The sequence below is a fragment of the Prionailurus bengalensis genome, chromosome D1, assembly GCF_016509475.1.
Source record: "Prionailurus bengalensis isolate Pbe53 chromosome D1, Fcat_Pben_1.1_paternal_pri, whole genome shotgun sequence".
Taxonomy (NCBI): Eukaryota; Metazoa; Chordata; class Mammalia; order Carnivora; family Felidae; genus Prionailurus; species Prionailurus bengalensis.
In genome coordinates, this window is record NC_057346.1 from 18,488,580 (window position 1) to 18,508,219 (window position 19,640).

Below are 19,640 nucleotides of genomic sequence, written 5' to 3' on the forward strand. Positions count from 1 at the left end.
TTCAGCATTTAGGTATATGGACTCCCGAGACTTGCATGCTGTTTTCTGACCCAGTTATTTTCACACGTACACCATTGGAGCCTCATGAACACTTACTCTCTCTCTTTTTTTTTTTTTTTTATTTGTGCCGCCCCTTCTCGTTCATGGTAGCTGATTCCTTGCTCTCACTGGGAGTCTCTCTCCCTTGCTTCCTGGTCTAGAACCAAGGCCCTAATGGGGCAGCTCACCTTCCAGGCCCATGTCCTGCCCTGGTCTCATGGGATATGGTTATGGCTAAAGGCAAGAGCCATGGGAACCACACAGCTCGTTTCTTCCCCCATAAAGAGATAGAGAGGGGAGGGAATACTCATTTCCTGGGGCTGCCATCACAAAGTATCACAGACTAGGTGGCTCTAAGCAACAGAAAGTTATCCTCTCACAGTTTTGGAGGCTAAGAACCCAAAATCAGCTCCTAGCTACTGGCAGTTATAGGCGATCCTTGGCCTGTGGCACCATAACTGCCCTCTCTGCCTCGTCTTTACGTGGCCTTCTCTCTCTGCACCTTCTGTTTCTCTGTGCCAAGTCTCTCTCCCTCTTTGAGGACACCACTCATTGGGTTTAGATCCCACCCTGATCTAAAGGTGTACGACCTTTAGTACTACCGCATCTTGACATGATTACATCTGCAAAGACCCTATTTCCAAATAAGGTCACATTCACAGGCACCGGGGATTAGGACTTCAGCCTATCTTTTGAAAGGGGAGGTGGGGGGGAGGGGGACACAATTCAGCCCACAACCAGGGGTAATTAGTAATGGGCATCAAGGAGGAATCGATTAAAGGGGTGGAGGGGCAGGATAGGAGGAGCCCAGCAGGGCCCGTCTTTCTAAGTCACCCAGATATCCCGAATGTCCAAGCTGTGAACTCAGAGTATGTAGTTTTCACATCTCTGACATGAAGATCAAGTTCAGGATGCTTGAAGGTTCTTTTCTTTGGGGGCCTGAGGGATAGATTTAGTATTTACTTTGAATTATTAATATGCATTACGGGATCTGCTTGTTCAATGATTTGCATTTGTTTTTCCCATGATGTTATTATTAGTCACCATCTCTCCCTGAGAAAAGAATAATGGCCATCACAATGACAGTGTGCAGTGAAGTGTTGGGCAAAACACAGCATAGAGCCCCGGGTCACTGCTGGTGCTCTCAGAGATGGAGGTGACATGGAAGTGATTCCTTGGGACACAGGGTCCCTCTATGACTCTGACCTTTCCTTGCAAAAAACGGTATCAAAGGATGCAAGGAAATCCACTAAGATAAGAGACGCTAGAAATAAATATGCTCTCTGTATCCCAGCTGGGGTTATGGGGGTGGGCAACAGAAGGTGAGCCACTCCTGGGGGCAATACAGCAGCCCACGTCTCAGCCATCCACAGCTAGAGCTCAACAGAGACGGCCTCTCCCCTGCCGTGTGCCCCCAGGCTTCAGCACAGCCAGGTTCTTCATGGTCCAGGACAAGGACCCTCACAGCCAGTGTCTTTATCTCTTACTGGCAATCCTGTGGCCACCAGTGAAGGGTGAGGTTTTGAGCATCCCCCTGGCTCAGTTTAGTTTGGTGGACTTTTATCGATGCCTATTCTGTGCCAAACTCTAGGGGTAGAGAATGAATCAAATTCTGAGTTCTGTCCCAAGAGAACTCAGAGTCTAGTAGCAAAGAAAGATGCACTAGCAGGTTATGTCGATGTAAGGTGAAGTGCTCCAAAAATGTGTTGTGTGGAGAGTCGTGAGCACACGGGTTGCCTACGCCAGCCTGGGAGGCTTCAGGGAAGGCTTTCTGGATGAGGTAACCCAGAGCTGAGCCTTGAAGGAGTATGTTAACCAGGCTGAGAATGAGATAGAAGTATTCTAGGAAAGGAAAACATCAGTGAAGATCCAAGGGGTAGCAAAGCGCGCAGTAGGAGGGGACCTCAGGACAGCCGAAGAGGCCATAGAAACAAATTGGGGCCAGTTGTGTAAAAGAAAGTTCTCTGCCAAAGATCTGGTATGTGGTCTTATTCCTGATGCTTGACTGTTTGAAACACATGTCCTGACCTCACCCCCAAGCCCTGTTCTTTTTTTCCTCTGCGTCTCCCTGCCCACCCATCAGGCTCTGCTTCCATCCCAACCTCTCCCTTCCTGTGTCTCCTCTCCGTCTGCTTCCTCTCTCCCTCCATTAGTCACCCAGAGAGAGAGAGGGGACAGTGCAGTTGGCAATGGGGGTGGCATTCATGGGGCTTGGGAGGCAGACAGAAGCCGTGCCTGCCCGGCTGAGTTGAAGGGGGTTCCTTTCTCTGGGTGCTCCTGGGCAGTGACGGAATTTGCAGGCCTTTGGTTTGAATCTGATTACATTGCCTCCCCCAAAGTATCGCCTCCTGCTTGGCACCCTGTGGCCAAGAATACAGAACGCAAGGAAACTCAGGAGGGAAAGCAAGTGGGCACAGGTGAGCCTTTGGGAGGGCACAGCTTTGTTTACCAGTGTGGGCCTTCAAGGCACGTGGGAGTCCCATCGGCCTCCGCTTCCCTCAGTGACCTTCCACACCTGTGTTCTGTGTTTACACCGAGCCCACATCACCACCTCTGGGCCTCCTGGTTCAGACAGTTGTGTTCCCCAGGCACCACTCCCTCCTGCACTCGGCCTCTGAAATGACCTGTCGTGCCGTGCTATTCACCCCCTCTCTTCCAGGTTCAGAGAAGGAGGCATCCTCTCCCCTCCCCCTCCCCTGTCCCTCTCTGTCTTGCCTCTCAGGGGTCTACCTGTCTGTCATCACCTCCCCCTCCTGTGCTAGGTCCTTCTCTTCAACCCATACACATGTTCATTCTAGAGCAAACCTTGACCCTGATCGCCCCCAGCTTCTACTCAGTCTCTCTCCTCCCTCCCTCTCCAGTTTCCTGGAGAGAGCCACCTCTGCTTCCATATCTCCCATTTGCTGTTGAACTGTGCCTTCTGACTTCTGGCCTCCTCGTTCTGCTGAAGGTCTCTTATTAGGGTCACTGAATGGGAAGAGAAGACAGAATGACTCCTCTCCTGCAAAATGAATGGGTCTTTGTCAGGCGTGATCTCATGGCCTCTGCCATGTGTGACATTGTACCCAAGGCCTTCCATGATCCAGGCCCAGCACCCCCACCTCCCTGTCTTCATTTCCCACCACACCTGGTATTCATCTCATTCCTCCCTGACTGTCCTCCTTTAGGACCAGGTGTGCACATCATCGTCTTCTGCAGGCATGCCCGATTCTGTGCCCAGGCTGAGTTTGGTGCCTATGCATCTATTTATCTTTATCATTGCTTTTATTGGATGATGTTATTAGTATCTGTTTAGGTACTTATCTCTGCCACGTGCCTGTGAGCAACCAGGGGAAGGGCCCTGGGCTTTATTCCAGCATCTAGCACAGTGCCTGAAACACAGCAGTGACAAATGAATGAATGAATTCTGCCTGGACAAATATTCGTAGAAGAGGAGACAGTTGGGTTACAAGGTGAAGGGTGAACATCGCCCCACAGAGAGGGAGGACAAGAGGAAGGATGTCATTTCTGGGCTGGGTCAGGTTCCTTAGAGGCAGAGTCTGACATGGGGATTCTTAAGAAAGTGAGGTAAGCACCAGGGGAAGAGAGCTCAGCAAGGACGTGGTCTGAGGTGGAGACCAGCTTCACCCCGTGCCGCCAGGAGCTCTGGCACATGACCTGCATACAGGGCTGGCCCCCTGTGTTGGTTTGTCATTGGAGTGGGATCCTAATCTCCTGGGCTTCCATTGGCCAAGACCAGCTGTGAATTATCATTAGTCCACAGTCACGGTGGCTGAGGGGGAGGGCCCCAGGCAGGACCCAGAAAGCACCACCACGCTTGCAGCAAAGGAAATGGCATGGTGGAATGATACAACCTGGTCCACTTGGGAAGCGTTGCGTTTTGCTGGAATGGGGGAAGTGAGTGGATTGGGTCTGAGAGACATGGGAGCAGCTCCTGGAGAGCCCTCTGTGACATGTTGAGTGTATTCGACATTTTACTCAAGCCACGGAAAGGGTTTAAAGTGTTGGATTAATGGCTTTTGACGGCATTAAAAAATGGTGGAGTGTGGCAGTAATGAGTGAATGGAGGAAAGGGGCAATACCAGAGCAGGGGGACCAGTAAGGGGAGTATTCAGTAGTCAAGGTGAAGGTGGTGAGGGTCTGAACCAAAGCAGTAGCAATGGGAATGGGGGAGTGTCAGATAGGGGAGAGATTAAGGTCAGAATCTGGTCAGAGAGCCATCTTAGAACACTCCCAGAGGAATGGCCACCTGCGTCTCTCAAGAAGAAGACCAGCTCTCCTCTTGGCCCTGACAGTAGTCTCTATTTTTCATCACGCACCCAGCCAGCCAAGGGCTACAGGATTCAGCTCATCTGAATCCAGAAAGGGCCAGCGCAAAGGCAGTGCAGTGTATGTTAAGGGATTTCCTTTTGCGAATTAAAAATATAAGGGAGGAAACATGTGTCAAGGGCCCTCTCAGCATGAGGCATTGCGCGGGGCACCCGGCAGGTAACTAGGGGAAGATGGATATAAAGATCAATAAAGTGTGGTTCCTGCCCTCAAGTTGCTCATGATCTTGTAGGCGAGACAGGAACGTAGACAACTAACCAGAATATAAGGCCGACTGTGTTGTGTGCTGCCTCAACAGCAGCATACATGTGCTTGATCTTGGCCAAAGGTGAAGAAGAATACAAATATAAATAACCTTCTGGTCGCCCAGATGAGAGAGTGATTAATTCTCGCCACAGGCTCAGACAGCCTTGCTTTATAGAACAGGCGACATCTGAGCAGGGTCTGGGAGGAGAGAGGGAGGCTGACGGGTGAAGAATGGCATCCTAGGTAGAGAGACCAGCAAAGTCAAGTCATTCTTCAGGGGGAAAAAAAAATCTCAAAGGGATTAATAAACTGGGGCTTCCCTAAAACAAATTCACAGCAGAGCTGGAAATAGAGACACTGGCGTTCTAGATTTTGGTGTTTTCGTCTAAACTTTAATTGAATTCTTATTACCCTCTCATTACCTTGAGAAAACAGTTTGAACTCCTGGGGGAAATAATGCTATGTAAACAGAAGGCACCGAAATAAATAGGTGTATTAGTGTACAAAGGATAGTCATTTAAGTCTGTTCAAATCCTAATAATAATAGTTGACTGATATAAACGACACTGCACGCCAAGATTGCATTCACCCGGCTCAGACCCCCCCTCTGGGGCTGCCGCTCTAAAGACTGATCGTTAGGAGAGGTGGGTGTTCCCGGGGCCGACTGTATTTCTCCACTGCGACCCTCTCTCTCCTGTAGGTCAACAATGAACGCTTATACCTGCCCCTGAAGCTGGGACAAGGGAAAATAAATATCTTTTCCTTTGGCTTCCACGTGGTGGTGGAAACCGAGTTTGGCCTGAAGGTGGTATACGACTGGAAGACCTTCCTGTCCGTCACGGTCCCCCGGAGCATGCAGAACGCCACGTACGGCCTGTGCGGCCGCTATAACAGCAACCCCGACGACGATCTGGAGATGCCCATGGGTCTGCTTGCTTCCAGTGTCAACGAGTTTGGGCAGAGCTGGGTGAAGCGGGACACTTTCTGCCAGGTTGGCTGTGGGGACCGCTGCCCTTCGTGTGCCAAAGTGGAAGCGTTCTCCAAGGTGCAACAGCTCTGCAGCCTGATCCCCAACCAGAACGCCGGCTTCACCAAGTGCCACAGCAAAGTCAACCCCACCTTCTTCTATAAGAACTGCCTGTTTGACTCCTGCATCGATGGCGGCGCGGTACAGACGGCCTGCAGCTGGCTGCAGAACTACGCCAGCACCTGCCAGACGCAGGGGATCGCCGTGACCGGCTGGAGGAATTACACGTCCTGCTGTGAGTCCTTCCCTCTCCCTCTCCCCTTGTGTCTCGGTGGCATGTGGGCAGGCCAGGATCCCAGCCCCCGTAGAAATCCACTGAGCAATCTAAGGATAGGCACGTGGAACTGAGTTTGACATCTGAAACGAGATATGTAACCTCCCAGAGCCTCCATTTCCTTATCCATAAAATGGGGATAATACCACCTACTTCATGCGTGGCTCTGAGGTTGGAATAAGATCACGTACGTATCGCACAGAGCACCATGTATGGCCTTTGGGCTCAGCGAGGGCACAGTAAAATTTTAAGAAAGGACTGATGGGGGAAGAGTTAGTAGGTTAGTTAGTTTGTCCTAGAACCTCATAGGCCCCTCCCTGTGCTGGTAATTTACATGCTTTCTCTGTGCCATTCGGTTTGGCTCATATATGTCACCTATCAGTCTTTGTGTTCATGAAACAGCAGAAGGTTAAAAGCGCGAGAAAAAGAATTAGAGCCCCTTGCTCTTTCCTCAAGGGTTGGTGTGACCTTGGAGCAAGTTGCTTTTCCTCCCCGGTTCTTAGTGTCCCCCTGATAATGCTGTGATAACGCCTGCTGCCTACACCCTTTATGCTACAGAAATATCCAGAGGATCAAATTAGGTAATTGTAAGCATAACACACTTCATGCATGCCAAGTGGTGGTGGTGTTATACTAATGGCTTGCTCTGAGCCAAGCCCAGTGCTAAACACTTTATCAACATTATCTCTTTTATTCTCCTCAATAACCCAATTAGTCAGGGAGAAACAGAGACTCAGAGGAGTTAAATAACTTGCCTAAGGTCATATGGTCTGCGTGGCAAAGTCAGGATTTGACCTTCTAACACCAAAGCTCTTGCTCTCAACTCATATCCACGAGGCTGGTGTGCTATGTACCGGAATAATTTGCCCGCGTTTAGCACATCATAATAGGAAAAGATTGGGAGGAGAAACCGCTAGTGGTTTGGCCAGTCTGCCTTGGTTCATTTTCCCATCTCTATCTCATTAGCTATAGCAAATTTCTTTTAGGCCCGACCGTATGAAAAGGCTACAAATGGATACTGAACGCTCAGCTCTCTAAATAAGTGATCCAGTGGGGATCCCAGAGAATAAACCCCCTTTCCATCCTGAAAAAGGGGAGAGTTGGATGAAAACCCAGAAGCAATGCTGTAGTGTGATGCTCACACGGCTAGTTTATATTCCCCAGGATTGGATGTTGAACTTGGGGGAAGGAAGGGAGGAAGTAGGGAGAGGGAGGGAAAAGATGCCAGTACCATTTCATCTAGGCTCAGTCCCTGAGAGGGAGATTGTGGGGAGGATGTCAGCAGGAGTGACTGTCCAGGCTAATTGGCCTCTGGTGACTTCAGTGAAATAAATGCGCCTATAAAAAAGTCAGGGTCTGGATAAGTCCCCAGAGCTGCCCTGGATTCATTGGGGTCAGCATGGGGGAGCTCGAGAGCTTGCCCTCACCTAAATCAGAAAACCAGGCTTTGGCCTCAGGGGCCCAGAAATGGTGTAGGATCAGGAAACTCCTTTGGGAAAGAGACTGCCTGCTTCCTCTTGAGACCTGCTATAGGGAGTTTCCCCTTTTCCTGTGGCCATGCCATGGTGACCGTACCACTCACTAGGGTGGCTGGGACGGGCGTCCAGGGCATAGTATTTGCCACAAAGCGTTGCTTCTGGCTGCAGTATGCAGGGAAATCCTAGGCAAGAACTGTTTTTGGAGGAGGCTGATGTCAGAGACTCTCACCTTAAATTACGGGTCTCGATTTCCTCCATGGGAAGGAAAAGGAATTTAGCAAGCCCTTTCCTTATCCATGAGGAAGAAAGTACCCCCCCCCCGCCCCCCACCTGCGACCCCATGTCTATCAAGCTTGAACCCATAGGGCTAAAAATGTGCAGGATGTAGGATAGGGAAATGGTTTTGAAAAGGTAGACTCTTTAGGATATAAAGACCATTTCTTCTTGTTCTTCTCCCTCTCCACCAGCAACCCTTTCCTCTCCCCTCCTCAAAGTTCTGCATAGACTTTGATTGCCTCCTTCATATATAGTAATGGGGAGCTCTATCCAAGGCACTCAGAACAGAGTCTGTCCTGCTTCACCCCTGTCCTTGGGCCCCATCCCTGCCCAGACCAGTTGCCTGCCAGCAGGGCTTAGGCTGGATACATTATGGCCAACCCTCATTAAGAGGGTTTGACTTTCCCCTACCTTGGCACTTCAGAACAGGGGCAAAGATCCGAAAGACAGCTTCTGTTAAGATGGATGGTGGTAGCAACTAGGAAAAAGAAATGCTAAAATAAGAGAAAAAAATTATGCTTTAAAGGAGGTATGTGGGTGGGGATGGGGGGCAGGCACAGTTGGAGGCAGCTGAGTTTTCCATTTTGAATTTCAGAAGCAGAGAAAAGCTGCAGGAGACAGAGTCTTAACTCAGCCATTCAATCTGAGATTGGTGAACACAGAAAGCCTGTCATGAATAGGGTTGTTAGTAACCATATCTGACTTGATGTTAACCTCTGAGCAGTGAGGGCAGGATTCACGGTCCCCTGTCCCCCACCCCCAAGAATTAATCCAATTCAACCCTCGCATATTGAGATATGAGAACTCGTGTTTTCGGGAGAAAAAGGGTTAAACCGGAATTGTCTGTTAAACTTACCCCTTGATGGTGACAAGGTAGAATGCTGTTGTTTTTCAATGATTTTGGCTATCCCTATCAATGGGATAATTTATTACTCAATTACCACATCTGTAAATGAAGTGGAAAACTTCATGCAAGTTGAACAAATAGGTTTAGAGGGGGGAGAGGGAGGTCAGTTGTCTTAATTACTAACCCCTCCTTAACATTCACTCAGCTGAGTCCATCATTCCTTCAGCCCCTTAATGGGAGACTTAAATTAGCTGTGTAGTTGGTGAGTCTACAGTAAGCAGGAGGAGAAGAAAATTATATGCATAACAGTGACTTGGCTCTGACTGGGTGCCAGGCACTATTCTAGGTGCCATATGAGTCCTCACTCATCTTCTCCTCCCAGCAACCCTGTAAAGCAGGTGCTATTAATAGTCCCATTTTCTGGAGGAGGAAAGTGAAGCTCAGAGAAACGCAGGAACTTTCCCAAGGAAAGTGGCTGCAGGCAGTGGTCTTTCCTCTGGGCAGTGCCGCCCCTCCAACCCTGGGCAGACCAGGGGCCCCAGGGACTGGAGCCCCCCCTGGTGCTGCAGCAGGTGTACAGGAGGACCTCTGTACAGGATCAGGTCTGCGGGGGCCGCTGAGAATCAAGTGTGATGATGTCTTGTGATCCGTGTGCCACCCCCTGCTTGACACCTGGTGAACGCTCAGTCAAGCTGAGTGTCATTTTCATTTTCCCTTTTATTCAGAGTCCTGGGTCCAAAGTCTGGTAATGAAGGGTTCTCTCCCACATTTTTCTGCAGATCCAATAAATTCTTGTTGAATAAATTCTCCTCCTACAACTGTCCCCACTGTTAATAGCAGAAGCTGTCACCGATGTACCAGGCACTGAACTAGGAGCTTTGTAAATTACGCCTCGTTTTATCTTAACAACTAGTCGATGAGGGAGATGCTATCTGCATTTTTACAGAGGAGGAAACAGAGGTTTAGACAGTGTAGGTAACCTGCCCAGGTGACCCTGCTAGTTAGTGCCAGAACCGGGGCTCAAACCAGTCAGTCCAATCCCCCCGCCCTTGTCCACTGTATTCTACTACATTGCTTTTACGGGGGATCCATATATCCTGCCCACCTGGGACACAAAGGCTAAATAAATCAGTCCCCTGCCCACAACAAGAGTCACGTTCACGACCACAGGAGAAATCCAGGGGCAGAGACATCATCCCCCACAGCTCTCGGTACGTCGTTTGGGTGGAGACGATCCACATGAGGAACTTTTAAAGGTTGCTTTCAAGAATCAAATGTTTTATTAACCACCTACCCTGATCTCAGCACTGTTTTGGACCTCATGGAAGACTCAGAAGGACAAAATAGTTCATAGTCTAGTCGGGAAAATAGGATCAGCATCCTTGGAACCACAGTAGGCTATATCAGTAGTGGATCTTCTCGGATATTAAAATGTATTGTAGAGCTTCGGTAACAAAACCAAGTTAACACTGGCACATGAACAGCCAGATCAACCAGTGGGAAGATGAGAAAATCCGGAAATAGGCCCAAACTCTAAAGAGAAATTAGCATTCAGCAAAACTGGCATTTCAAATTACTGGGCGGGGGGGTGGTATTTATTCTTCAATAGACAGGAAAAGGACAAAGGACAAAATAGAAGAGGGGAAATAGCGAAAGCCTCCTTTCACTCCTCACTCCAAAATAAGATCCAGACAGAACCAAGATCAGACATAAAAACGTAAGTTATAAACGTACTCGGAGAAGACAAAGGCGTTCTCGTTGTTGCTTTTGTTAGTCTTGCAGTAGAGAGGGCCTTCCTCAGCAAAACACTCAAAGCCGTAAGAAAACCCTGGTAGATTTGACAACTTTAACATTTTATTTATTTTTTTTTATTTTTTTTTCAACGTTTATTTATTTTTGGGACAGAGAGAGACAGAGCATGAACGGGGGAGGGGCAGAGAGAGAGGGAGACACAGAATCGGAAACAGGCTCCAGGCTCTGAGCCATCAGCCCAGAGCCCGACGCGGGGCTCGAACTCACGGACCGCGAGATCGTGACCTGGCTGAAGTCGGACGCTTAACCGACTGCGCCACCCAGGCGCCCCGACAACTTTAACATTTTAAATTTCTCCATGGCAAGAGCATAATCAAATACAGGTCCAAAAAGAAAAAAAGAGAAAGAAGAAGAAGAAGCAATTTAAAACACAAACGGTAAACATTTTGGAACACATGACAGACAAAAGTCTATTTTTAATTTTTTTTTTCAGATTTTATTTTTGATTGTGTTCATTGCCTCAGACTTTAAGGGCATTACGTACGTAGGCATAGTGACCTCAGGATATGTTACAACCTCTTGTCTCCCTCTTGGTTTTTAGTTATTTATTTCATTTTCATTTCATTTATTTATTTTTTAAAATTTACATCCAAATTAGTTAGCATATAGTGCAACAGTGATTTCAGGAGTAGATTCCTTACTGCCCTTAACCCATTTAGCCCATCCCCCCTCCCACAACCCCTCCCATAACCCTCAGTTTGTTCTCCATATTTATGAGCCTCTTCTGTTTTGTCCCCCTCCCTGTTTTTATATTATTTTTTTCCCTTCCCTTATGTTCATCTGTTTTGTCTCTTAAAGTCCTCATATGAGTGAAGTCATAGGATTTTTGTCTTTCTCCGACTAATTTCACTTCGCATAATACCCTCCAGTTCCATCCACGTAGTTGCAAATGGCAAGATTTCATTCTTTTGGATTGCCGAGTAATACTCCATTGTGTGTATATCCCACATCTTCTTTATCCATTCATCCATCGATGGACATTTGGGCTCTTTCCATCCTTTGGCTATTGTCGATAGTGCTGCTATAAACATGGGGGTGCACGTGTCCCTTTGAAACAGCACACCTGTATCCCGTGAAGAAATGCCTAGCAGTGCAATTGCTGGGTCATAGGGTAGTTCAATTTTTAGTTTTTTGAGGAACTTCATACTGTTTTCCAGAGTGGCTGCACCAGCTTACATGCCCATATTTTTAATTTTTAAAAAGCTCTTACAATTTAATAAGAAAAAAAAGTTCAACAACACAAAATGTGCAGAAGACACGAAAAGGCAGTTCACAGAAGAAGACATACGAATGGATTATAAGCAAATGTAAAGATAATCAGCCTCATAAAGAATGCAAACTAAGTAAGGGCGTAGTCATTTTTTTTCAAGTTTTTTACTGCTGTAGCATACACAGAACATAAAATTTACTATGCTAACCATTTTTAAGCATACAGTTCAATGGCATTAAGTACTCACATTGTTGTATTCACATTACTGTGAAACTACCACCACCATCCCTCTCCAGAACTCTTTTTATCTCGCAAAACTGAACCTTTATACCCATGAAACACTAACTCTCCAGTTCCCCACCCACCCCAGCCCCTGGCAACCAACTGTTCTGTTTTCTGTCACTATGAACTTGAAGACCTTGGATAGCTCCTGTAAGTGGAATCATACAGCATCTGCCTTCTTGTGGACGGCTTCTTTCCCTTAGCATAATGTCCTCAGGATTCATTCGTGTTGTGGTATACTGCAGAGTTTCCTTCCTTTTCAAGGGTGAATAATATTCCATTGCGTGCATACACCACATTTTGCTTATCCATTAATCCAACCAGGGACTCTGGGATTACTTGCATGTTTTAGCTATTGTGAAAAATGCCGCTGTGAACATACGTGTATAAAGAGCTCTTGGAGAATCTTCTTTCAAAATTTGTGAGCATGTGTCTAGAAGTGGCATTGCTGGGTCATATGATAATTCTATTTTTAATTTTGTGAAGAACTGCCATATTGCTTCCCACGGCAATTTTACACTCCTGCCGTGTAAAATGGTTTTACACTCCTGCCAAATTGCACGTGTTATCTTTTCGCATCTTTGCCAACAATGGGTTTTCTGGGTTTTTAAAATAGTAGTCATCCCTAATGGGTGTGAGATGGTAGGTATACCTTTCACTATAGTTTTAGTATTTATTTCCCTGGTGATTAGTGATGTTGAGCGTATATTGGCCATTCATATGTCGTCCTCTTTGGAAAAATGTCTATTCAAGCCCTTCGTCCATTTTTGAATTGGGTTTTTGTTGTTGTTGTGTTGAGCTTTAAGAGTTCTCCACATATTCCTGTCAGTAATTCCATTTATACATGGGATGGAAATATGTATATATCATATTTATATATGACATTTAACCTTTGGTATTTCCAAGGATCAGAAGGCTTGGTGCTAAACAATCAGTGAGGTTGTGAGAAAATAAACCCCCTCATGTAGCCTCGGTAGCAGGGTAAATCGGCACAGGCTCTTTAGAGGGCAATTCGAATGCATCTATCAAAAATTTAAATGTACATACCCCTTGACCCAGTAATTCCGCTTCCAGGAATTTACTGTACAGATTCATTTACTCAGGAGGTCAAAGATAAATGTCCAAGGATGTTCACTGCAGCAGCATCATAAACGGAAAATACATACCATGTAGCAGGGCAAAACCAATAATTCAAGGGTAATGGAAGGAAAGTCGCCATGAAAAAGCAATGAGCAGGAAAATATGGATACTATGCTCCCATTCGTGTGAAGACAGTGGAGATGGAATACACGCATGCACGTGCGTGCACACACCCACACGCACACACGTGTGTTTGTACATGCTTAGAAGATTTCTGGAAGATTCAGCTACAATTTGTTACCAGAGGTTGCTTTTCTGTTGCATTTTTACATGCATGGCTTGCATTGTCTACCACATGTAGGTACTATCTTTTAAATTTAATGTTTTTATTAAAAAAAATTTTTTTAATATTTATTTTTGAGAGAGACAGAGCATGAGCGGGGGAGGGGCAGAGAGAGAGAAGGAGACACAGAATCTGAAGCAGGCAGCAGGCTCCGAGGCATCAGCACAGAGCCTGACGCGGGGCTTGAACCCACGAGCTGGAAGATCAAGACCTGAGCCGAAGTCAGACACTTAACCAACTGAGCCACCCAGGCGCCCCTAAATTTAATGTTTTTAAAACCACAGTAGATAGTGGTTTTGGACACATGAAGTATACATCTGTTAAAATCCACTGAACAGTGCACCAAAAAGTCTATTTTTACCATTTGATAATTTAAAATTGTTTTTTTTTAAATTTTATTTTTGAGAGAGAGGGAGAGAGAAGGGCAGAGAGAGAAAGAAAGAATCTTAAGCAGACTCCATGCTCAGCATGGAGCCCAGGGCGGGCCTCAATCCCACAATCCTGGGATCATGACGTGGGCCAAAATCAAGAGTCGGATGCTCAACCGACTGAGCCACCCAGGTGCCCCTTTACCGTTAGACAATTTAAAAAACAAAATGTGCCCTAAAGATATACTGTATATGGTATAGAGAAGAAGTTCTGACATAATAGTCCTTGTGCTTTTCATATGCATTGATTAAAATAATAGCCTCTACAAAACTTTTAAGCGAACCTATCTTGATTGATTGGCTAACATCGAACACGAACGTGCTCAGCACTGTTCCAGGCACACAGACCCACATAATTCCTCCCACCCAGCCATGAAGTAGGTGCTCTAAGTACCTCCATTTTACAGGTAAGGAGCTGGGGCCCAGAGAGGCTATGTGACTGGCTCCGGTCTCCTACGGCTGGCTCCAGAGTCCCACTGGTCACCAGGACCTGACTGTCTTCCATAAGAGCAGCCACATGCATTTGAAAACTGTAGAACATAGTTCACACACCCACGCATGTGCACACACTTGCCTCCTCAGAAATCTGGGTGGGGGGGTGGGGGTCCGGGGAGGCTTAGAAAAGATTCTGTGGAAGTTCTGGGGTGAAGGTGGGTTGCTATTGGCTTTACCAGTAAGAGGGGGCTCCACGGAGGGCTGGAAGAGTGGGGGGTCTGGGTAGGCCGAGAGGATGAGGAGGGCATGAATACGGGAGCCCAACATGAGCGAGGTCTAAAAGCAGGCATGAGTGCCAGGTGCCCCGGGAGGCCAGCAGGGGTGCCTGACGGAAGTCGAGGTGCACGATGGGAGGCGGGGTTAAGGTGGCAGGGTTACAGCGGCCCTCAAGAAGCCAGGCCGAGCAGGGGACAAAGATGTGAGGAAACCCCAGTAACCTCATCTGCCCTGCGGTCCATGACGGAAGGAAGCCGCGAGGAGTCGGAGGGAGGCTTTCCAGAAGCAGAGGGGGTTCACGGCGAGGAAAGGGTGGCAGGGCTCCCTCCGGGCCAGGCCTCCGCCTCCCTGAGGGCCTAACCGGCGGCCGCGGAAGGAAACTCTGAGTGCCGTCCCCGTGGGCGTGCGAGGCCTGACGCGCGTCTTCCGTTCCAGCCGTCACCTGCCCCCCCAACAGCCATTACGAGAGCTGCGTGAGCGTCTGCCAGCCGCGCTGCGCCGCCATCCGCCTCAAAAGCGACTGCAACCACTACTGCGTGGAGGGCTGCCAGTGCGACGCCGGCTACGTCCTCAACGGCAAGAGCTGCATCCTGCCCCACAGCTGCGGCTGCTACGCGGACGGCAAGTACTACGAGGTAGGCGGCCCCGCCCTGCGCGGGCCTGGGCCTCCGGGCCCTGCTGTCGGACTGCCCTCCGACGCCCGGTTGCCCAGCGTCCCCACTTCATTATGAGGAGGGGGAGGCGGCGCAGGGCAGAGAGGTCAAGGAGGGGTCAGGCGAGGCTCTTGCTCGCCGAGAACCTGATGAGGAAACGCCCATCTGGGCCTCACCCCGCTTCCGGCCTCCGGCCTTGGCATCGGCAAGGCCTCCCGCGCCGCTCACCCACGCCCTTCGCTAGCCTGGGCGTCTCTCCCCCCACCTTGCCCGTCGTTAGGCTCTTCTGATTGCCTCTCCTGTAAATCTCGGTTTGAGAGCTTCTGACGCGGCTATGGTTTGGAAATATGGTGGCTATGAATCTGACATTTGTAGCTGTCTTGGCTAAGGACATTTTTAACTGGAAAATATGGCGCTCGAGGCCAAGAGGAACGGCCTTCCTTCTCCGGGCTCTTGAAGCTCCATGAAAGCGCCTGAAGGCTACCATCTCCTCGTGTGCCATTCGTCACTCGGTGCCATCTCCAGAGAGTTCTGTCTGGACTGCTTAATGCTCTGCCCCCCCACGTGCTGCCCTCTGCGCCCCTCTCCGTGGGGGCTTCCGCATAGAGCCGATGAACATGCCCTTTGTAGAGGCCGCTCAGTAAAACATTATACGATAGATCACAGAATCGCTTTCTTTTTGTGCTTTCCAATCCTTCTTTATGTGCCACGACACAAAGCTAGAAAAGGCCCTTCCTGGGGAAAGTATTTGGTCTGTGGTTCCGCCTCAAGCCCAGTCTCTTTAAACGACGTGAACATCTTGTATTGGTGAGTTGACAGGGAACAAGTTCAAGTATCGAGTATCTGCTATTTGGAGATCATTGTTATGGAGGTGCTGCTGGGGATGAGAAAGCATGTTCCCTGCCTTACGGATCTTACAAGTCTTTTAAGGAGAGAAAAACATGCACTTAAAAAAAAAAAAAAAAGAGGCGCTTGGGTGGCTCAGTCATTTAAGCATCTGACTTGATTTCAGGTCAGGTCATGAAGGGTCGTGGGATCAAGCCCTTCGTCAGGCTCCACACTGAGCGTGGAACCTGCTTAAGATTCTCTCTCCCCCCCCCCTCTGCTGCTCTCCCCCACATGCTCTGTCTCTCTCTCTTTCTAAGAATAAAATACATTTTTTTAGGGGCACCTGGGTGTCTCAGTCGGTTAAGCATCTGACTTCAGCTCAGGTCACGATCTCATAATCCATGAGTCGGAGCCCGCTTCGGATTCTGTGTCTCCCTCTCTCTCTGACCCTCCCCCGCTCGCGCTCTGTCTCTCAAAAATGAATAAACATTAAAAAAATAATTAAAAAAGAAAAAGAACACGAGAACAGTTACAGAATAACTATCAACAAGTGAAAAATAATACCCTACAGAACTAATCAATTTTAAATGAAAAAGAATCGCAGCATTAGAAAAAAATCTAATTGAAATGTCTGGACTGGAAATAAATTAGGCAAAAAACAAAGAAAGTCTCCCTCTTTGTAAAAATGCATTGGCTTGTTCGAGAACAGCCAAGCTGATTTTATTTTGAGGGTCAATAAAAGAGAATGAATGCAGAAGTTACTTCAGTTGCGCGTTGGGTGGGAGGTCTGCTTCACTGTTCTAGTCGGAAGACAGAAGTGGAGTAGAGGATTAGAACGAATCCAAGAAGACTTCTCGGGGGAGGTGGGTTTAGAAACACCAATTATTTGAGAGGAAAAGGCAGAACACATGAGACAAAAGTAACAGAATATTCATTTTCCTGACAGTCTCAGAGGAGAGATAACCAGGCTCAAAGGTGAAAAAGCACCCTTACAGTCTCTGCTCCCGGATCCAGAGACTTACTGAAATGTTTCCATCCACCAGGGGCATCAGGTGCTCCTCAGCAGGGATCCCGAGGGTCTGTGGCACTATGGAACGGGACCTGGGTTTGAGCCTCGCTGAGCCACCCCTGAGAAAATGCATCATTTCCCTGAGCATCAGGAGCCCTATCTATGAAACGTGGCTAATGACACCAGCTCACTAGCTTGTTGTATAAACCATCTACACCACACGCCTCGCCTAGTGTTTGGCACCTAGTAGTTCAGTAATTGGTAGCTGCTATTGTTTTTGTTGTTTTTATTCCCTCGAGTAGCATTTTGTAAATAAAAAAATCCAGGCGTGTTAATGAAATGATGCATATAAAAGCCCTTGGAACTCTCAGGAAAGGCAGGTACGGCTCTCAGCAGCTATTAGTACCATAAACATTATTATCTGATTTTCATCAGACAGTCAGTGGGTTTTGACAACTGCTTATATCTGGGAAGCAGCAAACTCACCGAACAAATAACCCACATCTACTTGCCACAATTCAGACAAGCTCAGGGGCTTGTTTATACAACAAATTTCTTTGGAAATAAAGGGATAACACATCTAGCCATTAGCATGTAGAGTAATCACCCAGCTGTCATTGCCAGGTCTAATTAAGGTAAAGAAAGCCGCTCGGGGCCCAGTGACTTCACTGTGAAGCTAGTTTCGTGATCAAGTTCTCCTGTGGGATGAGTTATTTACCCTTTATCATATCCACAGATGCCAGGTTATTTTTCTCTTTCCACCCATGTAATGTCTGACTTCTTATCAGAGAGAGGCCAGACCATCCACTCAATTATTCTGCAAATCTGATAAGAGGAATGAAGCCAATTTGCAAGGCTGCTGGCACCCAGAATATTTTACAGGTCTGGGAGGAGGAAAGAGTTGGTTCCGGGAACGACTTCACTTTGAGAATGAAAGGACCAGCAATGGCATCTTGAAGTGCACTGCACTGAGGAAGCTTGTCCTGCAAGATCTTGTTCTCCGTTTGCCTTTGAATCTGAGTCATATCTGCACGGGACAGCCGGGATTTTGATAAGTCTGCAGATAAAGCGGAAAGCGGTGACCAGACGGGAGCAGAGGCCTTCTTGTGCCATTAAAACAGCGTTTCCAGATAGCACTGTTCCGTTCTGGTAAATTGAATCAGTGCTTCCATCTGGATGACACAGTCTGCTTGTTGAGACTACGCCCCACCTGGACAATCATGGCCAAATTACCAACCGAACTCCTTGGAGTTCTCAATCTAGAACAAGTGCATGTTCAAGAGCACAGGCTCCGAGTGGAATTGTGTCTACAGATTATTGCTTGTTTGGGGAAAAATAGGAAAGAATAGCCACCACCATTGAGGATGTACTTTGTTAGAGGTATTTGCTATAACTGTATAATTTCTCACCTTCTCAAAAGAGAATGAGTGACTCTTTTCCAGGAATAACAGCGGCTACTATTTATTAACAGTGCCTCCTCTATGCCAGGAAACGTGCTTTACACGTCTTATTTAATTTAATCTTCACAGCTGCCCTGCAAGACTTTATTATCTCCAATTTAAAGCCGAGCAAAGGGACCCTCTGGGAGGTTGGTAATGCTCCTCAGGGTGGCCCCTGTAGGGTGGCAGGGCTGGGATGGAAACCAGAAACCTCTGTTCTCTACATCTCTCCCTTCGGGGGCAGCTGCAAACAGAAGTAATTTAGAAGTAGGTAGGTATCAGGAAAAAGTTTGGAGTGGTGACTTCAGCGAAATATTGAAATGATTCATCCTAGGAATTGGTTATAACTTTCTTTTAACCTGTTTAAGATATGAAAGGCCGGTTTTATCATTCTTGAGCAAATTTTTACATTTCATCCTCAAAGTGGAGCCGGTACTTGCCGGGATAATTTTCTACCAAATATCCTTCCTCTTCACCTACTTGCTTTAACAGCTGCACACTCCCAGGTTGGCTGTGATTAACACTACAGTCCAGCCGTAAAGATTCCCGAGTTCTTGATCGAAACCAATACAGACCCGATTGCATATTGTCTGGCATCTGAGTTCCGTGGAACGGATGTCCTATTTGCACGGCAACAGCCCGCCGCCTGCTCCCTCCTGGGAATGCCAGCCCCGTTAGAGGTAGGCTAGCCCCGCCCGGAAAAAGGGTCCGGACGGAGAGGCCTTGGGGTCCCCAGCCCTGCCCACGGCCGGGATTAATGCCCGCGGCTCCTCTCTTCCAGCCCAAGCAGCTGTTCTGGAACAGCGACTGCACGCGGCGCTGCCGCTGCTTCCGGCGCAACCTGATCCAGTGCGACCCGCGCCAGTGCAAGTCGGACGAGGAGTGCGCCCTGCGCAACGGCGTGCGCGGCTGCTTCAGCACCAAGACGTCCTACTGCCTGGCGGCCGGAGGCGGCGTCTTCCGCACCTTCGACGGCGCCTTCCTGCGCTTCCCCGCCAACTGCGCCTTCGTGCTGTCCACCATCTGCCAGAAGCTGCCCGACATCTCCTTCCAGCTCATCATCAACTTCGACAAGTGGTCGGCGCCCAACCTCACCATCATCTCGCCCGTCTACTTCTACATCAACGAAGAGCAGATTCTCATCAACGACCGGAACACTGTCAAGGTGACGAGGCTGACGTTGATTCTTGAGAAACGTGCCCCGGAACAAGGCCGTGGCTAAGGGACCTGCAGGTTTTCCCAGATAACCAAGTTTGGGGATGATGGGTTGTTGCCCCCTAGGTGCCAAACACAGATGGTCAGATTTTAAGGAATGAAAGTAGAAAGGTT

At 48.1% G+C, this 19,640-nt stretch overlaps 1 protein-coding gene across 1 annotated transcript in view; it reads left to right on the forward strand.

Annotated features, from left to right (window-relative positions):
• The window catches only part of LOC122483080 (tubulin-specific chaperone cofactor E-like protein), a 161,266-nt gene that overhangs the window by 123,957 nt on the left and 17,669 nt on the right, over positions 1-19,640 (forward strand). Inside the window, exons 19-21 of the mRNA XM_043579646.1 lie at positions 5,315-5,876; positions 14,818-15,017; positions 19,093-19,476. Of these exons, the coding sequence (XP_043435581.1) occupies positions 5,315-5,876; positions 14,818-15,017; positions 19,093-19,476 (1,146 nt within the window). The remainder of the gene's footprint in view (positions 1-5,314; positions 5,877-14,817; positions 15,018-19,092; positions 19,477-19,640) is intronic.